Raw genomic sequence first — 20,440 nt, 5'->3', positions numbered from 1 at the left:
ATCGGTTCTTTTGGAAGCGAAACGATTCACAAGCTTGAAATGAGTCAAAACCAGGGTGAATCGATTCACTTACAGGAGCTTGCGCGAATCGGTCAAATCAGTGAAGTCGGTTTAAATGCATAACTTGATACGAAAACTGTCACGCTAGTATCTTGAATAAAACAGGTTTTGCAATTAACGTTCCTTAATTAACCATTAATGTTGAAATTGATATGATTCGGGGAATTTGCAGTATATTACACATAGTGTCGCCCTCTAGCTGAGGTTGTTGTTGTTGTTGTTGTTGTTGTTGTTTTCCATTTCTACACCTGCTACAGGGTTTCTGATCAATCAGACTCCACTTCCTGTAGACTGGTGAAGTTCAGTACTGTCCTCTGACTGTGGGACAGTGGAGTCTCGGGGGTTTACGGTTCTCCACTACTGACCAGAAGGTTATCAGTCCAGATCTCATGATTTGAAGAGAGCAACAGTTGGGCCCTTGAACTAAACTAAATTCTCACTTCTGGATGAAATGACATCACATACATCAGCTCGTTTTCGGTAACCATGACGTCATCCATACTGTTATAATAACCATAAAAACATTCATAATTGTTCATGATAATCTCCAACACCATCATCGTTAAAAAAATATACAGCGTCATAGTTTAACGCACCCTGGCGGTTCCTGAATCCCTCTCAGAGAACCATGGCTCTTAAAGTGCACCTGTGATGGTTTTTCAGATATTCCCTTTCATGTAGTGTGTTCTATACGTAGCTGTTTGTGAATGTAAAAATTCTGCAAAGTTTCAAAAATCAAAGCGCACGACAAACGGATTTATCGACTCCTAAAAGAAGGAATCGATACTGAACAGCTGAATCGACTCGTTAGTGATTCCAGACTTTACTTCCTGTACTAACCTACGTAGGTTTGTAACAATAAACCCCGCCTCTTGTCTTCATCGACCGCTCGCTGACAGCGGTAGACCGATCACGACAGACTGGGACGTCTGACCAATCAGAGCAGAGTATGCGCTCTGAAAGGAGGAGTTTAGAACGAATCATTTAGAACGGATCATTTAACGAGTCGTTTGTGACACTGTGGGGAAAGAAAGTTAATACTGCAGTTTAAATTCTGAGCACGTTAAAGTGTTTTTTTGACCTCGGATGTGTGTGAATCTATTAAATGAGACCTTTTAAAAAGTTTCAAACAGATGCACTTTAACTAAGTGTTAGTTTTTGTGTGTGTGTGTGTGTGCATTTTTTAAATATTCTAAGGATTCAGTATTAGGGTGCATGTGCAATGATGTTTCACAACTGCAAAGTAATTCTGCATATTGTTTTACTCCCAATCCTGACTAAATTAGTTTTAAACTGTTTCATCATGATGCTTAGTCTTTTATCCGTCATTAAAACAATAAATAAATTCCAGGGCAATAGAGAATGCAAATATATTTATTGAAAGCTAGCTAACGCGAGGCTCTTCGTTCCGCGATCAAGTCGCAAACGAATCTACCGGACAGGATGAGGAGAAACACAGCAGTGAGACCGGCGTAGCACAGAAGGATGACGCCGAGGCCGAAGAGAGCCTCGGAGTCGCTGATGCTGCGCTGGCGTCCGAGTCGTGTATACACCCCGAGTCTGATCTCAGCAGCCTTTCTGCCTTGGATCCAGCAGTAGTATGTCCCTTTGTCCTCCATTCTCACAGGTCTGAAGTGAAGATGGTGACCTAAATCTATAAACACACGCGAGTCCGTATCCACTCCTTGCATAGACCGAGAGCGATAAAGCGGCGTAGAGCCTTTATCCCATGCCACCGCGTGCTGGGGTCTCGCTTTGGGACAGGACAGGACGAGATCGGTGTTTGTCGGTTGGTTATGGTAGTAGACCGGAAGTCCTGGAGAAGCACGACTGTCGTACCCGAGGAACTCCAGCAGAGCTTGTCTCTGAGGATTCAACGGAGGTTTAGGCGGGCAGAACGATTCGCAACTTCTGACGCTGAGCTCGGCTCCGTAGTCGGCGCCGCTCAGCCCGAAGCGCCGAGGAACCGCGGAGGAACCGCACGAGGTCACGTTTCTGATCTCTCGAAGGTAGCGCACGTGTAGATACTCGCTCATGACGTAACAGAGCCCCACTCTGACCTGCTCGCCTTGCACGTCGCACCGATCGCACACGGACCAAGGCCGGTAGCTGGTAAACACTCGAAACAGCTCACTGGGATCGGATTTGAGTTCTCGTTTATTGGGTTCGGCTCGTTGTTCGTCGAGGTTCCAGGTGAAGAGGACGTCTCGAGCGACCTGAACGTCTACATCGTAGCCGTAGAAGAACTCTCCCGAAGCCGTCCCGCAGACGTAATGCCCGGAGTCGCCCTGCTGAGCCCTGAAGATGAGCAGGCTGAATAAACGGATGGAAAAGCGCTCGCGCAGGTTCACTTCTCTTCCGACTTTGGACGAATCCGTTATCGCAGTGCCCGAGAAGTCGGTGAGGACCTTGGTGTTCTGTGTACCCAGGTGTTTCTGATAGTACCACACCACTGAGAGAGCATCTGCCGGTTTACAGTGACAGGGTAGCTCGACGGTCATGTCGGACACATACGCTGCGTTATCGAACACCAGGAACGCAGGACATGATCTGGTGGTAAAGATGTCCTCCTTGTCTTCGGGCGCTTGATAGGCGCTCAGGAACAGAGGACACAGCGTCAGGAAAAAGACTTCAGGAGACATAGTCCTGTCAGACCTTCTGCTTAAGGACGGGTGTTTTGATTTGAACGGATCGTTTGGTGTCACGGAACTGTGGTGATGTCGATGCCTCACCAAAACAAAATAAAGAATCATAACAAGTCCAAAAAAAAAATCGTGGAATCTTGAGTATAGGAAAATTTATTCAATAGAAATGTATTTTTAATTAAATGCGTCTAGACTTTTTTATTCATTTCATTGCCAACAGATTTATTAGATTGTTTCAAATTTGAAATTAGTCCAAATGTCTAGAAATATGTCGAATTGTTTTAATAATCTCATAACAAAATGTACATTCGGCTGTTATTTTATTTATTTGTTTGTTTGTTTGTTTGTTGGTTTGTTTTAGCCATTGCTGAATTTGTGAAATTGTGCACATTTTACTTTTGGTTGATTTGTGTTCCTTTCACCAAAAAAAAACAAAAAAAACAAAAAAAAACACATCACTTTTTATTTTTTTTTAAATTCTGAACGGTCTTTTTTTCCCTGTCTATTTCATATTTTCACAAACTCCATACTTTTCCATCAAACCCCTGAGCTTCTCCGACACCCGAGTCCCATCATCCTGCGCTGTGTTTTCCTCAGTCTGTGTCTCACGCTCTGCAGATCGTTCCTTCTGGCTCTCAGGAACATCGGTGAGGTCGGGATTAGTCTCCAGCAGCTTGCGGAAGAGACGCTCACACGCGCGACGCTCCTCTTCACTCAGCAGAGACGCACCGAGGCCGAAGCGGCCGGTCAGTGAGAGTCCCTGCAGCACTCCGGTCACCGCCGCCTCGTCCCCGGGCCTGAAACACTGACAGAGGACCATCAGGAACTCGCCCAGGAGCCCGAAGCCCACCTCGATGTGGAACATCTTCCTCAGGTTCTCTCCACCCAGCCTGAGCAAGAAAGCGTACTTCTCCCCCGAGCTGCCCTTAAACCTGCGCCAGTCTCGACTGAACTCTGACGCGCTGCGAGGCTGCGACTCACCCAGCACCGACTGCAACAACAAACATACATCACTTTCTTTTCACTCACCAAGAAATGCACTCAAAATGGATCATATATAAGAGTTAAATACGTTCATTTAATAATCGAATAATCTGGGGGAAAAATGCAGTAGTAGTAATAATAATAATAATAATAATAATAATAATAATAATAATACAATCCCAATTTCATAATTTAGAATAATTTAGATTACTTTTTATTATTTTTTTAAAAAATCTAAATTAATAATAATAATAAGAAGAAGAACTTTTATATTTTTTAAGTTGCTATTTAATACATTTGAGCATTTTACAGTAAAATTTGTATTATTATACTCTTCATAACATTATTCTAACATTTATATGATTTTTTTTTAAACGACAATCGAAATTAAATGAAAAAAACTAAAAGTAAAAATGTATTAATATAATAAATATTACGATTAGAGATACCCGGTATCAGAATCGGAGTGATACCAGCAGAAAATAATTAAATGGCGGATCGGATATCGGCCAAAACATACCGGATCCTGTAAGAAATCTTTATGTATAACGAGACTTGACTGTTTTTTCTTTTATTCCAATAGATTTATTAGATTTATACCGCACACTTTTATACGCAATGTTTTTTTTGTTTTTTTTTTGTGAATGAGTTTAACCATGAAGTGCTTCAGTTTAAACAAAAATAAACAGAACATTTAAAGCTCGGTAGCTTTTTAAGGAAATAATATCAGACTGGTATCGATATCGGGAGATACTCAAGGTTTCAGTATCGCTGTCTGAAAAGAGAAAGCGGCATCGTGCCTACTCTAATTATGATCAATCACGTCATAATGAATGTGAGACCTGCAGAGAGTCAGTGCTGGTGTGTTCCACGTCCGTGTTTACGGTACTGATCGGGTTCCAGGGCTGTTTCCGCGGTCCGTTTTTGTCCTTTTTATCTAAAGGCTTCAGGTGAGATGCCTGCACAATGTCCCTGAAACATAATAACACACATAATAACAGTACAGTGAATCGGTAATCAGTGTTAATTCAAGAGGAGACGTTAACTGGGCATTTAAAGGTGCGTTCGGTAAGATTAGTATTTATTTTTCAAGGTTAGGTCTCTAACAGCTAGGTGTGTTCAACATTTGTTGTTTTTTTTTGTTTTGTTTTGTTTTTTTTAGCTAATTCCCGCCCATGTTCATGAAACTCCGCCCTCAGTATCTTAAAATGATTGACAGGAGGTGCATCCCAACACAAACAAGCGGGAAGTTCGGATCATTTTCCCGACTCGGATCTTTGAATCTCGTTCAGCGAAATGAACGAATCTTTTTACGAGTCATTTCGTTCATTTCAGCAGAATATGATCAAAATGTTACGTGTTAAATTCCCCAAACACACCTAGTACTCATGCAAATGTTCATCACGTTCAGAATATAAAATTAACTACAGGCTAACGCAACCGGGGCTGAGTTGTGAGAAACAGACATGATTGATTCATTGCTTAGCTATGCAGTCTGTAAGTTCACCTCACCTCCCGATCTTTCTTTTGTCACGTCAAAGTTGTCACGTCTGTTCTCCGGAAACAGAAATGATTCATTCACGTCACGAGTCTTCGGGTCCGAGTCGTTCATTCATCCCGTCCCAGCTCCGTAGGCTGAACGCAGTGGGGCTGTGACGTGAGGAACGAACGACTCGAACCCGAAGACTCGTGACGTGAACGAATCATTTCTGTTTCCTGTACAGAACCTATAGGGACGTTGCGGTCAACACAAAAAAAATGAACGAATCACTCTGAGTCGTATTAAAGATTCGTTCAAAATGAACGAATCGTTCAGGAACGACACATCACTAATTCCAGACCGGAAGTCAGTTTTCCAAACGGGTTTTCTCAGCAAATTAATACACTTTTGCTAAGGCCAAGGCTTCGTTCATTGTTTTTTTTTATAATGTTCGACAAATATTCCAGTTTATTTGTACAAGCAAGTAGTTTAAAAAATCGTCCACTGCAGCTTTAAGACTAATAAATGTGTACACACTGAAGCTTTAATCAGCACAAAATGTATAGTTCTGTTCTTTCTTCATAGCTAATGTTTGTGTAACTAAATATACTTTATAATAATAATAATAAAAACCAAGAGGAGAACATCTCGGTTACCGGAACTCTTCATAAGTGGCGACTTTTTGGTGAATAGCGCGGAATTTGGCGTCGTTTTCTCTCTGGTATTTTTTATCCGCTTCCACGGCGCGGTTCAGCTCCTTCTCCAGCGCCGAGAAATCAATAATATCACATTTCTCCATGTCTGACTGCGGTTTATTCAGCTTTTTTTTTTTTTACAGTGAAATTAAAGGTAATTGAATTAAACCCGTGGCTAGTCAGGTAGCCGAAGTGTTGCAGGTGAACTAGCTCTCAGCTACGGGCTCGCGCTAGCATTTGTAAGCATTACTGGTAACCATGGCAACACGCAGAGTCGCCATTTTGGATGGAACTACTTTGAGGAGATTTATCTTTTCACATTATAACCTGGATTTTACTCTGACGTTTCTTGATTGTCGTACTGCTACCACACGCAGAGTAATGAACACGCGACGCTGTCATTTCAGTGAGTTTAAATATTGTGATAAATATTATTCTATTAATTGTATGTAGTCGCGTGAAACAGGAGAGTTTCTACAGGGTGTAAATGGAGTATTGGCGCCCCCTACTGCTGGAATTAAAACTCCTTTTATTCTTTTTCAAACCTTATTATATATTATGTATCATTTATAGTGTTTATATTATTTATTTATTTTTGTATATTTTATTATTTGCTTTTAAATTTCTGTTTATTTGTTATTTGTTGTATATAGACACAAATTAATGTAAACAACAACAATAATAATGATACTCATCTTATTTAGACAATAAAGGAAGACAGATTGTTTTGATGCTTTGTAACATTTCATTCTTAAAATATTTTATTTTAATTTCATTTAATTACTGCAATCTGTTTTCTGTGCATTATCTATTTGTTTATTTTTGTTTATTTTACTGCTGCAACAAAAAGAATTCCATCACAAATCAATAAAGTTATCTATCTATCTATCTATCTATCTATCTAAATCTCTTCTTCATTGTGACTCTGTCTTTCCCACTGATTGTTGCACAATTATTCTACAAGCCAATCGTGTCTTACAGTTCATTTTCTTACCTTTATTTTAAAAGCGTTAAACATTTAGGACAGCGTTTCACCCTGCAGTTTTAAACACTTTTTGTGTCCCGTGTCGGATTTCTGTTTTACGGTTGTGTTTTTAGTTTTTTCGTTATCATACCGCATACCTCCCGGTGGGTCAAACAACGACGAAAAAAACAACAACAAAAAAAAAAGTGTCATTTATATTGTTTTGAATTCAATTAAAATTTGATCTATATAGCACTTTCAACAATAAAAACTGTCATAAAGCAGCTTTCCGGAAATCTGGATCTAGATTTCGATCCCTCATGAGCAAACCGGCGACGACAGCGGCGAGGGAAAAACTCCCCGAGATCTCAAGAGGAAGAATCCTCGAGCAACAAGGACCGCCATTATGATTACAGCAGCGGCTTAGATACAAATGGACAGTTTACAGGTGAGATTAAACATTGAAACGAGGCAGACCTTGAGCACAGATTGTTTTTCGGAAGTCCAAATCATTACGGTAGCCACGTGGAACTCCTTTGTGGAAGGAGTCTCCAGTGTCAGCGCTCTGTAACAGTCTGTAATGTGACAGAAAGACTGTTCATAGCTGCATATAGTAACAGAAGTGAGAGCTTGTCCTCAACGACATTACACGTTGAAAGTACGATGTGCCGTTCTTTCGTTTAAAAAAGAAAACTTGCCGTGGTATAAGAGGAATAAAACACTTATTAGGCTACACTATCAGCGCGACACGAACGGCGGCGCGGTCACGGAATCACCTCTAAACACTCATCAGAACACAGGAGCTGTCTTTTGGACTTTCCATTTTCTCTCCCTCAGCAGTAACGTCCTCCCGTCTTTCCGTCTCTCCTCTGGTTATTGTGTGCAACATCGGTTTGATATGTCGATTGAATAAACTGGGTGGAGATAATGGCGTCTAAAGCAGCTCATCGTCAGCGATTCAGCTCTTTATCCCAGCAGCGCTGAGGCAGATCGGCGATAAAGATTTCGCTCAAGGACACGGCAGACGAAAGACGGACGTGATGAAAACGGCATCGCTTCAGAGTTTTGATTAAAATCTGCACGCGTGTGAAGTTTGCGTGAAAGGCTCGGGAAGTGCAAAAGCGCCCGATCCTGACGACCGTGTCACAGATGAACACCTTCGTCAGTTTTTATATTCATCGTCGACTTCACTCACAGTTTAGAGACTGCAGTGTATTTCGAAGTAAATCGAAGCAATAGTTAAGTGCCAAACGATTCTTTTTACTGCTTTGAGCCATTTAGATCAGTGCAGATGACTCGACTCTCGTACCGATTCATATTGCGGAGTTCTTTACATAACTTAAATAGCAGACATATCGTTCCAAGTGACTTGTCTATTAAAAAAAAGCTTGCATGGGCAAATATTAATCAGAAGTTTCATTTCTAATTTCATTTTAAAAAAAGAAAAAATTAAGCATGTATTCTCGCTCTCTCAATTTAAAAAGCGCATTAGGTTCAATTCCTCAAAATGCATCCAAGTTTAGGTTTCCACCAGTCGAGTAGGTGGAACTGAAAATTTTTTTCTTCCTGCTGATATTTTCATGTTAGCAGGGTGCGAGGGAGCGTCTATAGAACGACAGACAGGATAATACTTTTCTCCCGAGGTCACGGCTCAAACCGTCGTTTATCCCAACGTTCTAGGTATCTTTCCAGCTTATCTGTATTATCAATAACAAAACTAAATCAGTTACAGCACCTTTAAATACGGCTTGTTCGAACGTGACAAAAGAGAGGCGTAAAAATCAGTCATGATTTTTGTAATATTAATGCGTAAATAAACGAACAAAACAAAACCGATTGTGACACCATTCGCAATTCAGGCAGCCGCTAGTTCGTGGCCGTCGGCTTAAAGAGCACACACGCGTGTGAACTGAATCGCTTCCAAAACCTGATCACGTTAATAAACAGATGTGGAAAATCTAACCAGGTGGAAATTGACGTCATAGCACGCCTTGAACTCGTGTCGACCTAGGAAGGCTTTTAAATCCTAGCCCAGTGGTCACCAAGCCCCTTCCTTCAGATCCACCTTCCTGCAAGTTTCATCTCCAGCCAAAATCTAACCCGTTTTAGCTGATCAAGAACTTAAGGTGATGATCAGATGGTCAGGTGGGCACCGTTATGGTTGGAGCTTAAAGTCCTCAGGAAGGTAGATCTCCAGGAGCAGGGTTGGTGACCACTGTTCAAAAGTTATGATCATAACTTTACTCCCAAATTAGATCCAAATTTGACCAGACAGTGGCGCTAGAGCATTGGCAGCACTTGGACTGAATTTGGTCAGCGCGAGTGTCATGACTCGCTCTGACCCTCCCCAATCAATCAATCAATCAGTGTGCCAAATTTCACAACTTTTTAGCAGACAGATCTATGGTCTGCTGTAGAAGACCTAGTCTAGCTGAGCACACTAACAAACCGACACGTTGATGGACTTTCAATATTTTATTGAAAATAGATCGAGCCGAGCGAGAGCTCAGGCGATGCTCCCGGCGTTTGAAGCAATCCTGGGCCACAGATCTGCACACTCCTTGGCTACGGGTCCTGTGATGGCTGAACCTGAAACAAACAGGGCAGAAAAACGTCAAGGACAGACACTATTTATTCTCCACTCTAAAATCAGAAAATACAATAAAAAAAAAATCAGTCTGTTTTTTTGTTCCATCACGGATTGAGATTCAACAGTACGGCGAGATAAACTGCCATCTCACCCAAAAGCAATGGGCTTCACTATTTCCTTCCACGACAACTCCCTCAGCCACCGTGCAGACGAAGCGAGTGCTTTTTAGAAGGACGACGGCGGCGTGTTTTATAAATCAAAATCGACTCACCTTTCATTTCCCCTTTGTTATTCACTATGACCCCTGCGTTGTCTTCGAAATACAGGAACACGCCGTCTTTTCGCCGGTACGACTTCCGCTGTCGTATCACCACCGCCGGATGCACTGAAACGCAAAGGGACACGAGTGAGCGCTAAGCTAAGCTTTGGGTCTACATCCTGTCTAAATCTCACATTTCAGTTCAGTGTGATGCATCCAGTACAATAAACCTTATTATATGTAGTTTACATAGATTGCACAACACGATTCATTAAATCAGGGCAGATGGGGGTCGGGTAGGACAAGTGAAAGATATCTCGCTGTATAAATGAGCGTTTTTGAGTTTAAAGTGTTTCATTCACCTGGAATCAATTATTGTAATAAAAGGAATAAAACTAATCAACAGAAGCTTTAAAAAAAAAAAGAAAAGAAACAACTGCTAACACACTGTTCGAGCTTAAGTTTAGAACGTCAGAAAGGTACAAGTGACAAGGCTGTTATTTTCATCATTACAGATGACTGCAGGATCGCCCTAACAAACTAAACATTTGAGCGTCACGCGAAAAGAAACCGAATCCAAACCCACACTAAAAACGGAACATCTGCAGATCTGTTTTTGTTTATTAATCTAAACAACTTAAATGTGACAATCCCGAAAAATCATTTACACGCACATTAAAAGCACCACTTGGACTCGATTAGTGCTGGGCGATACAATACAAAATCGACATTATTGCGATAAATTACTTCACGGAAATATCTACGGTACTGGAATACTTTTTGAAATAATTATAAACTTCAGAAGCAGCCGAGTCGAAATGCAAACGCAGTCGATTGTTAAAAATCGCAAAATGTTCCTTTTGTACAAAATGGTGTTCTGCTAAAGGGTTGGAAAACGCGTCGCGCCGAGATCGAACCGACGTCGGCACGAAGAATTTAATCTTGTACGGCGGGAGACTGCGAAATCCGACAACAGAAGACAAGGTGAACGTTACGGCATTTCACAGACAACGTTAGTCTGACCTGAAGTGTTTGAGGCATAGAACGCACGATGTGCAGAGGCTTCGCTTGCAGCTAGTGTGAACTAGCTTATGATTGGACGCTACAAACGAGACGTGCCCGAGCCGATTCGTTCCAAGATGTCCGACCTCGAACGGCGAAACCGCAGGGAGTACGCTGGTTTTGTTTGCAAAATTTTAACGGTGCATCAGGTAAGATCAGTAACTTTTTTCTATGATCTTGAAGTAGAATTTTATTTTCAGTGAGATGTTAATAGTGCGCCAACAGCGCAACCATGGCGACCTCACAGTAAAAGCTAGTACACAGCCGCAAGGAGCAGAGCAAGACCATCTGAGCCGTGCTACTGATGCGAGTTTTTCATATAATAATCTGTAAAAGGTGTAAGAAACCAGACGAGACGTACCCTTCTTCCTGAGCTCTGGCTTGCCTTTCTTCACGGTGGCCATGACCATGTCGCCCACACCTGCGGCAGGAAGCCTGTTCAGACGGCCCTTGATGCCTTTGACGGAGATGATGTACAGGTTCTTGGCACCTGACGAGGAAAGACAGACAGTGAGAAGACCAGACGTGCGGAAGTATAAAGAACGATGCGAGTGTGTTCCATCACTTATTGAGATTGAACAGTACAGAATGAGTCGCTGCCATCTCACCCACAAGCAATGGGGTTCACTGTTTCCTTCCATGACGACTCGCTCGGCCACTGAGCAGACCAAGCGAGTGCTTTAAGGAGGATTTGGGACGATTCCACAACACAGGAATTACTTAAACAGTGTAATACGTCCTTCATGAATTGAACTAAACGTCGACCTGTGACTCTGCTTAAATTCCTCAACTCTTAACTATTAAGGAACATAGAGGAAAAAAAACTACTGTAATCATATTCTTCATATCCATACCATAACCTATTAAACGTCAATAACGTTCCTGTGACATTCACGATTAGAGAAGATGACAAAAATGAGCTTTGTATATTTTATTGTGCCAGATGGTCACAATGTGCACAGGTTCCCAACCCTGGAGAACCAGAGACACACCAATCATGGTCCTGGAGAACCCCAAGGTTCCAAACCACCCCAGTCTTGGAGAGCCCGGTGGTTCCAAACCCCCCTAGTCTTGGAGAACCCCAGGTTACAAACCCCTGGTTCTGAGGAACCCCAGATTTCCCAACCCTGCTCCTAGAGAACCCCAAATTTCCCAAATCTGGTACTGCAGAACCCCAGCTTTCCCAACTCTTATCCAGGACAACCCCCGACTTCCCACCCCAGGTCCTGCACATTTGAGTATTTTCCTGCTCCAACACAGCCACCTCAACTCAGGACGTGCTGTAAACCGCTCAATTCACGTGTGTTCAGAGCATGAAAACACTAAAATGTCACGGACCAACGTTATGAACCCACTAGTTACAGCTTTGAGGTGCACCGCCACGATACAGAAGTAAACAAGGCAGTTAGCAATCCGGACACGACCTGCTCACCATGCGGTCCTCGTTCCTCCACCCCTGCCTTCGTTACTAAAATCGTGAATGAATATTTTGACTCTAAGATCATGAGCATCATTTTCCTCTCACCAATGAGAACTTACAGTCGAAGTAAATCGGTAACAGGTGGCGTTACCTGTGTTGTCAGCGCAGTTGATCACCGCTCCCACAGGGAGACCCAGTGAGATGCGGAACTTGGCTCCAGAAGAACCACCACGTCCTGAAAAATACAAACATCTCCATGAATGATTCCCAAAAAACTTGACAGAAATGATCACATCAGAATCAGACCACAAAGCAACATATCCACATGGAACCATATATGTAATATACACATACATAATAGAATACACCATTCTTTCCTAAACAAACTCACTGACTCTCCTCCTATCTAATATGATACTCTTTATAACCACTAGTGACTATTCTAGTCAGGAAACAATATTTTCCCCCTGAAAGCTGACTTTAATAGCGTTTATTCATTATGGCTCGACTGTGCAGCTGATTATGGACATGCTAGCTACAGCGCGCGCAGCTAGCAAGCTAATCTACGCCGCATTACTACAATTTCTCCCATGTTAAATTCAATTTAAAAAAATATTTACTTAAATAAAACAATCTAAATAAGTCATTACGTCATCTTTGTGCTTCGGTTTAAACCCGCTCGCGGCTCCTCGTGAAGAAACCGGAGCAAAACGCCTCCATTAGCAACCCATCTGTACCGGGGTTTTTTCCGTTTTTTTTTTAAATAACATACCAAACACTTTTTCAATAAATATCAACCAAAACACAAACTATAGCATATCCTGAAACACTAGCGACTCCAAAGAGCGGATTTAAAAGCGTCCATTTGTAAGGATTAACTCAGATTCCGCTGTTAGATTTTTACCTCTCTTAGACATTGCTGCCGGAAGGGTAAGAGGAAGAAGGGAGAAAGGAACGCTGGGAAATAACGTCGCGCGCACCACAGAATTCGGCACTTCCGGTTTAGCGCGCACGTACTAAGGACCCTTTTGTGTATCCGTAGCGTTCGCCTGATTAAAAACCATGCAAACTTTATACAAACTATCGTCTACGAATAAAGTATTAATATTAATCATTCGCGATGCAGTTTTCACTTTAATCTGTACTGCATAAAGGTCCAGATGGCTAAATGCGTTTTTAAAGGTTTAAAAGTGAAACAAAAATGGTTTTACACGACATATAAAAACCACACAGGCTAAGCATGAATGCTTTGCTAGCTATGAGTGGAAGAGAATAATAAACAGTACAATAAATTCCCAAAAATATGGAAGAATTCATACAACTCAGTTTTCTATCATTCTAAATTGTCACTATTGGCGTTGTTGTTGTTTTTTTGTTTTGTTTTGTTTTTTGTTATTTACTGCACTAACTACATAGCATGTTAAAATACTCAGGCACTGCTTGTAACTATGGCAACCTATGCAGTGTTCAAGTGTATGGCTGTGTACTGTGTTATCATGTTGTTTGGTATAGTTTGTATATTTTCTTATAATCTTTATATTTAAAACTGTGGAGCTTGAAAGCTGACAAAAAAAAGTGTCTGAATATGAATTTCGTATATTTGAAGCTCCAGATAGAATCACTTCACTGTTGTGGAATAGCAAACTATAAGAAAATATTCATTTTAACTCATATTTCCTTGACATGCTTTAACGAAATTAAAAAAAAAAAAAGACTAATTAAATCTTTGTCCAATAGAATGTTACAGAAAATAACATTTACGCTGACTATAGTGTAAGAAGTTAGGTAGTAGGTTCGAGTGGGGACCTTACTATAGATTTTATGATTCTTCTGGTTTTAAAGTCCGAAATTTGTGAGGACAAAATGTCAAAAAATATTTACAACATGCAAATTCATCCCGTGTCAGTCCCTGTGAAGAAGAAGACAGCAGTTTTCAGGTGTAAGAGAGAATATGTAGACACTCTTCACTCGACTATTCAATGAAATTAGCTAGCATTGTTGTACTGGCTCTACGAAACAAAGAAAAGGTCAAAAGGTTGAGTAATAAAGTGTTGTTTTATTGATACTTCTTGGCAAATGAATTTCCAAGTTATCAAAGTCATCCAAATGTAAGGGGCTCTTTGTAACGTAGGATACATTTCTCTCTCACACAATATAACGTCTGAATAACTGATGACTTTCCAGTGTCCACGTGCTCTTCACTACAATTGCTAACCGTTTAATGTAAAGTGGGCGGGGCTAATCTTCACCTACACCAGTCACTTGAACAGTCACTTGGAGTCTGACAGACCTAGCGAGTGAAAGTTATAGAGTATATTAGGTCACACGCTTGGACATGTCTCACACACTTGGACGGGTCTGATCAGTGAGTTCATCTGGCATTCATCTGACTTTTATCACATATTTTACGTTGACTTTTTAATAAACTACTCGAGTTTGGATTCATTAAACCATTTTTAGCATGTCACAGTATGTGTCCCGGGCATGTACATGTAAGATGTATCCCAGAATGCAAGTGTTTTGAACCGGATGTCTTGGGTCTGGAGGGGGTGGAAGAGGTCAACGTTGGCACTCGGTACATCGCAGGTTGTGTTTCTCCAGGCCGTGGACGCTCAAGCCATCATGGGATGGCATCCAACCTGGGCAAGCGTTCTCTATCTCTCTGCCTCGCTCTCTCCCTCTCTCTCTCCCTCTCTCTCTCCATCTCCTGCTCCTCCATCTGCTTGAACACGTCTTCGTCTGGCCGCTGGCGCTGTTCGCACGTGGCGTGCGGGTGCGTTTGCCAGGATCCGTCTCTGTAGGTACAGAAACAGACAGTCCAATCGTCCACCTCCACCCGCTCCCCGGCTGGAATGATGCGGTTCCCCGCGAAGCAGTTTGGACCTTCGAGGAAAAGACATGAACATGCTGTTAAAAGAAAATGCGGAGGACAAAAACGCGTTGAGCCTCAGCAGACTTCGGGAGCGTTCAGCTGGAATATGTGTACCAGTTAACTTTACCTGAGGATGACTCTGCATTTACGAACGCATCGTTAGAGACACGTCTGTTCATAAAGTGTAGCAAGGCTGCATTTCTCTGCTGCTACGTCATCGATGGCTGCTACTTTTTAATGGATGCTTCTGATATAATCGAGAGATGCAAGGCAAAAGCACTGACACTGGAGACTCCTTCCATAAACGTTAAACAAACGCCTTCCTGGAGAAAACTTCACCACATCAATGATTACAAATCTTTTAAAATCCATTCATGTGGAGTGTCCGCTGTACAAATCTCTGTGTAGGCTGTTACTATGGAAACGACAACGTATCAGACCACACACCTTCTGACCAATCAGAATCCAGATTTCTGCTGTGGTATACATGTCAAGAGCCTGGAGCAAAGGCGAGCAATTCTGACTTTACTTATCAGAGTTCACTGTAAACACACACACACACACACACACACACACACACACACACACAATCTGTTCCTCTCGTGCCTTCTGTTGTCATCAGTGCTGCCCCCTCGGCCCTCTGCTCTCCCAGCAGGCCGTGCTCCAGTTTCTATTTCCGGAGAGGAAGGCTGCTAGTGAGCGGTTCATTGAGCGGCAACGTTGCATCACAGTTTTTCCACTGCGACACTCAGCACGTAAACAACAATCACAGCGTCGAACACATCAACGACACCCGAGTGACAAGAGATAGTCACGGAGGGAGGTGACAGAGAGACAGATGGACAGAAAGACAGATTCACAGGCTCACAGACAGGCAGACAGACTGACAGAGAGAAAGACAGACAAACGGCTGGACTGACAGAGAAATAGAGACAGACATATAGACAGAGAGAAAGACAGACAGTATGATAGAGAGACAGACTGATAAACACGGAGACAGAGAGACAGAAAGGCAGACATACTGACAGTGAGACAGACAGACAAGTGACTGACCTCAAATGACTTTTATTTGAGAGTGAGTGTGTGCATGCATACGTGTCTGTGGTGTGTGTGTGTGTGTGTGTGTGTGTGTGTGTGTGTGTGCATGTGTGAGTGTCTGTGGTGTATGTGTCATCTCCCTCCACTGGCTTCCTGTATCCGCCCGCATCAAATTCAAGGCCTTGATGCTCACCTACAAGACGTTGTCTGGAACAGCGCCCCCTACCTCAACTCTCTCCTGAAGGCTTACGCTCCCTCACGCAACCTGCGATCGGTTAACGACCGACGCTTAGTAGTTCCTACTCGGCGTGGCTCGTGGTCCCTTTCCAGAACATTCACACTAACTGTTCCTCAGTGGTGGAATGAACTTCCAAACTCAATCCGGACCGCAGAACCTCTCACCATCTTCAAAAAACAGCTAAAGACCCACCTCTTCCGTCAACACCTAACCAACCCATAAAAAAAATATATAATAAATAAAAAAAATACTGCACTTACACCTCAACTCTGCGCACTTTGCTTCTTCTGGACCTCAATTAACGGATCTTGTACAGTAGCACTACTTGTATTGTTCTCTGCTTGATATATCGCTTTGCTTGTATTTCCTCATTTGTAAGTCGCTTTGGATAAAAGCGTCTGCTAAATGAATAAATGTAAATGTAAATGTATGTGTGTGTGTGTGTGTGAGTGTTCGTGTGTATGTTTGAGTGTGTGTCTGTGGTGTGTGTGTGTGTGTGTGTGTGTGTTTGTGTGTGTATGCATGCACGTGTGTTTGTAGTGTGTGTGTGTGTGTGTGTGAGAGTGTCTGTGTGTATGCATGCATGTGTGTGTGTCTGTGTGTATGCATCCATGCGTGTGTGTGTGTGTGTGTGTGTGTGTGTGTGTGTGTGTGTGTGTGTGTGTGTGTGTTTCTCACCGCTCTTACACACAGGGCAGCAATGTTTGGGTTCATATGTTGGGTTTACACAGTGCAGAGCCGGACAGTCTGATATGCTGCAGTACACTTCACCACTGGGCTCACAGCGACACCGCTCACACCGAGATAACTACACACACACACACACACACACACACACACGGGCATGAAACACACTCCGTTAGAGTTGATCAGCTAACATTAACCAGACTCATGAAGCTATCAAACAAGAGAAGTTTTTTTTTTTTTAATCTCTAATTTACAGATCATAATAATTTTTTTTATAAAACTAAGAAGATTCTAAAAGATCTTTAAAGGAAAAAAAGTTGTTAAAAGCAAACTCTAGAAACCTCTAGACTATCTGCACACTCTGCCCTGTTTCTAAAGCTGCTGTTGATGACGCTCACCCTGAACTCCTCGAACAGCCGGTATGTTTTGCCTCCGTACACACACACCTTGCTGATGGCCTCACACACCGGACAGCACGACTTGTACTTGATGCGCGTGCAGCGCGGGTGTATGCGCGGGCACTTGGGTCGCACGCACACCGGTCCGTCCTCCGTGCAGGTGCACGGGCACGCGGTGCGCCCTGGGTAATAAACCTCGCCGATGTTATACACGAAGCCGTGATCGTCGATGCACCATTTGCCCCGGTAATCTCCGAACTCGTACTCCAGGTCGGATTTGGAGGAGGAGAACTCGGAGGCGGCGCAGCGGAGAAACGCGCACAGGAGCGCGAGCCACAGACACAGCGCGAGAGAGCGCATGGTTTCACCATTCACACTCACTGACCGGGCGCTTTGCACGCGCTCTTCCAAACCACAGGGACGCGAGGGGTGTGTGTGTGTGTGTGTGTGTGTGTGTGTGTGTGTGTGTGTGTGTGTGTGTGTGTGTGTGTGTGTGTGTTCTCCATGTGACCACATGCGCAGCGCAGGAAACTGTAAAGTCTGTTTTTTTCTCATCTAATATTTGAAGAAACTTTGCACTATTATACATCACTATTACACTGTCTGTCTGTCTGTCTGTCTATCTATCGATCTATCTGTCTGTCTGTCTGTCTGTCTATCTGTCTATCTATCTATCTGTCTATCTATCTATCTATCTATCTATCTGTCTGTCTGTCTATCTGTCTATCTATCTATCTATCTGTCTGTCTGTCTGTCTGTCTGTCTGTCTATCTATCTGTCTGTCTGTCTGTCTGTCTGTCTATCTATCTGTCTGTCTGTCTGTCTGTCTATCTATTTATCTATCTGTCTGTCTGTCTGTCTGTCTGTCTGTTGGTCTATCTATCTATCTATCTCTCTGTCTGTCTGTCTATCTATCTATCTATCTATCTATCTGTCTGTCTTTCTGTCTATCTATCCATCTATCTATCTATCTATCTACCTACCTACCTATCTATCTGTATGTCTTTCTGTCTGTCTATCTATCTATCTGTCTGTCTGTCTGTCTATCTATCTGTCTGTCTATCTATCTATTTATCTATCTATCTATCTGTCTGTCTGTCTGTTGGTCTATCTATCTATCTATCTATCTCTCTGTTTGTCTGTCTATCTATCTATCTGTCTGTCTATCTATCTATCTATCTATCTATCTGTCTCTCTTTCTGTCTATCCATCTATCTATCTATCTATCTGTCTGTCTGTCTGTCTGTTGGTCTATCTATCTATCTATCTATCTATCTATTTGTATGTCTTTCTGTCTGTCTATCTATCTGTCTGTCTGTCTGTCTGTCTGTTGGTCTGTCTGTCTGTCTGTCTGTCTGTTGGTCTATCTATCTATCTATCTCTCTGTCTGTCTGTCTATCTATCTATCTATCTGTCTGTCTATCTATCTATCTATCTATCTATCTATCTATCTATCTATCTGTCTGTCTTTCTGTCTATCTATCCATCTATCTATCTATCTATCTGTCCGTGTCTGTCTGTCTGTCTGTCTATTGGTCTATCTATCTATCTATCTGTCTGTCTGTCTGTCTGTCTATCTATCTATCTATCTATCTGTCTGTCTGTCTTTCTGTCTGTCTGTCTGTCTTTCTGTCTGTTTGTCTGTCTTTCTGTCTGTCTTTCTGTCTGTTTGTCTTTCTGTCTGTCTGTTGGTCTGTCTGTCTGTCTGTCTGTCATTCTATCTATCTATCTGTTTTTATGTGCAATTGAAATAAAAAAAGATGGTTAGTATGCAGGAATTTCATTCTGTATTGTATAATCATTTCCACATGTCAATCACTTTGGAGTCTGATTTGCACGAGTGAGGAAACGGATATAAAAACACATCATCAGATCAGAGAAAACCGAGAGGGAGGGAAAAGTCATGTTTGAGCTTCGGCTGGAAGAAACTGCACTGAGGAGAAAGACAGAGACAAGACAGAGACAGAGCAAATCAGCAAAACAATATTAATGACTAAACATCCCTCATCAAAGCATCCACATTATATTTCTTCCTCTCTACAGTTACAGCGCCCTCCATTAATATTGGCACCCTTGGTAAATATGAGCAAAGAAGGCTGTGAAAGATTGTCTTTATTGTTTAACCTTTTGATCTTTTGTTCAAACAATTCATGAAAATACTCCGCTCTCATGGATATCAAATCATTGCAAACAAAACACAGGTTTAACAAAAATAATTATCTTTGTTAAATATTGGTGTGCAACAATTATTGGCACCCATGTGAATTCATATGAGAAAAATATATTTGAAGTATATTCCCATTGATATTTTAAAAAATTTAGTACACCTGGGTGACTAGGAACAGGAAATTGTTCAACTATGACTTCCGGTTTCACAGGGGTATAAATGTGAGGTAACACATAGGCCAAATTCCCTTAGTCGTTCATAACGATGGGTAAGAGCGAGGAATATAGCTGTGATGTGCGGCAAAAGGTTGTTGAGCTTCACAAAATGGGGCGTGTCTATAAGAAAATAGCACAAGCATTGAAAACGCCCATTTCCACCATCAGGGCAATAATTAAGACGTTCCAGTCGACTGGAAATGTTATGAATCGACCTGGAATTGGACGTGTGTCTATATCGTCTCAACGCACTGTGAAGAGGACGGTTCGAGTGGATAAAACATCTCCAAGGATCACAGCTGGAGAACTGCAGAAGTTAGTTGCGTCTTGGGGTCAGAAAGTCTCCAAAACTACAATCTGAAGTCACCTACATCACCACAAGTTGTTTGGAAGGGTTTCAAGAAAAAAGCCTCTACTCTCATCCAAAAACAAACTCGAGCGTCTTCAGTTTGCAGACACTACTGGAACTTCAAATGGGATCGGGTTCTATGGTCAGATGAAACCAAAATAGAGCTTTTTTGCAATAAACACCAGAGGTGGTTTTGGAGCACACAGAGAGGTAGCCATATGGAAAAGTACCTCATGCCCACGGTTAAATATGGAGGTGGATCTTTAATGTTTTGGGGCTGTTTTTCTGCCAGAGGACCTGGACATTTTGTTAGGATA

At 42.2% G+C, this 20,440-nt stretch overlaps 4 protein-coding genes across 5 annotated transcripts; all 4 read right to left on the bottom strand.

Moving 5' to 3' along the window:
- Positions 1-1,416: 1,416 nt before the first annotated feature.
- On the bottom strand, positions 1,417-2,831 carry LOC128603465 (Ig-like V-type domain-containing protein FAM187A). Its single transcript, XM_053617911.1, has one exon. The coding sequence runs from the start codon at positions 2,811-2,813 to the stop codon at positions 1,449-1,451; it is 1,365 nt and encodes a 454-aa protein (XP_053473886.1). The 5' UTR covers positions 2,814-2,831; the 3' UTR covers positions 1,417-1,448.
- Positions 2,832-3,023: 192 nt separating this feature from the next.
- Positions 3,024-6,169, bottom strand: ccdc103 (coiled-coil domain containing 103). The gene is made up of 3 exons (XM_053617927.1): positions 5,826-6,169; positions 4,532-4,661; positions 3,024-3,696 (listed from the first exon to the last, which is right to left on the bottom strand). Exons 1-3 carry the CDS (start codon positions 5,966-5,968, stop codon positions 3,208-3,210), a joined length of 762 nt encoding a protein of 253 aa, XP_053473902.1. The 5' UTR covers positions 5,969-6,169; the 3' UTR covers positions 3,024-3,207.
- A 3,119-nt stretch (positions 6,170-9,288) lies between these two features.
- rpl23 (ribosomal protein L23) lies at positions 9,289-13,160 on the bottom strand. The gene is made up of 5 exons (XM_053617957.1): positions 13,064-13,160; positions 12,311-12,394; positions 11,101-11,229; positions 9,690-9,803; positions 9,289-9,417 (listed from the first exon to the last, which is right to left on the bottom strand). Exons 1-5 carry the CDS (start codon positions 13,074-13,076, stop codon positions 9,335-9,337), a joined length of 423 nt encoding a protein of 140 aa, XP_053473932.1. The 5' UTR covers positions 13,077-13,160; the 3' UTR covers positions 9,289-9,334.
- A 100-nt stretch (positions 13,161-13,260) lies between these two features.
- si:dkey-283b1.7 (von Willebrand factor C domain-containing protein 2-like) lies at positions 13,261-17,754 on the bottom strand. 2 transcript variants are annotated; one of them, XM_053617939.1, is made up of 3 exons: positions 17,393-17,754; positions 16,986-17,115; positions 13,261-15,042 (listed from the first exon to the last, which is right to left on the bottom strand). In XM_053617939.1, the coding sequence occupies exons 1-3, from the start codon at positions 17,750-17,752 to the stop codon at positions 14,780-14,782; spliced, it is 753 nt and encodes a 250-aa protein (XP_053473914.1). In that variant the 5' UTR covers positions 17,753-17,754; the 3' UTR covers positions 13,261-14,779. The 2 variants fall into 2 exon arrangements, 1 of the variants encoding a protein (XP_053473914.1); XR_008385017.1 differs by lacking the exons at positions 16,986-17,115; positions 17,393-17,754 and adding an exon at positions 15,159-16,895 and having other exon boundaries at positions 14,909-15,042.
- Between the last annotated feature and the right edge of the window lie 2,686 nt (positions 17,755-20,440).

The sequence above is a fragment of the Ictalurus furcatus genome, chromosome 2 (assembly GCF_023375685.1).
Source record: "Ictalurus furcatus strain D&B chromosome 2, Billie_1.0, whole genome shotgun sequence".
In the NCBI taxonomy this organism is placed as follows: Eukaryota; Metazoa; Chordata; class Actinopteri; order Siluriformes; family Ictaluridae; genus Ictalurus; species Ictalurus furcatus.
Note: the sequence above shows the minus strand (reverse complement) of the source record. Positions and strands in the feature narration are given on the sequence as shown.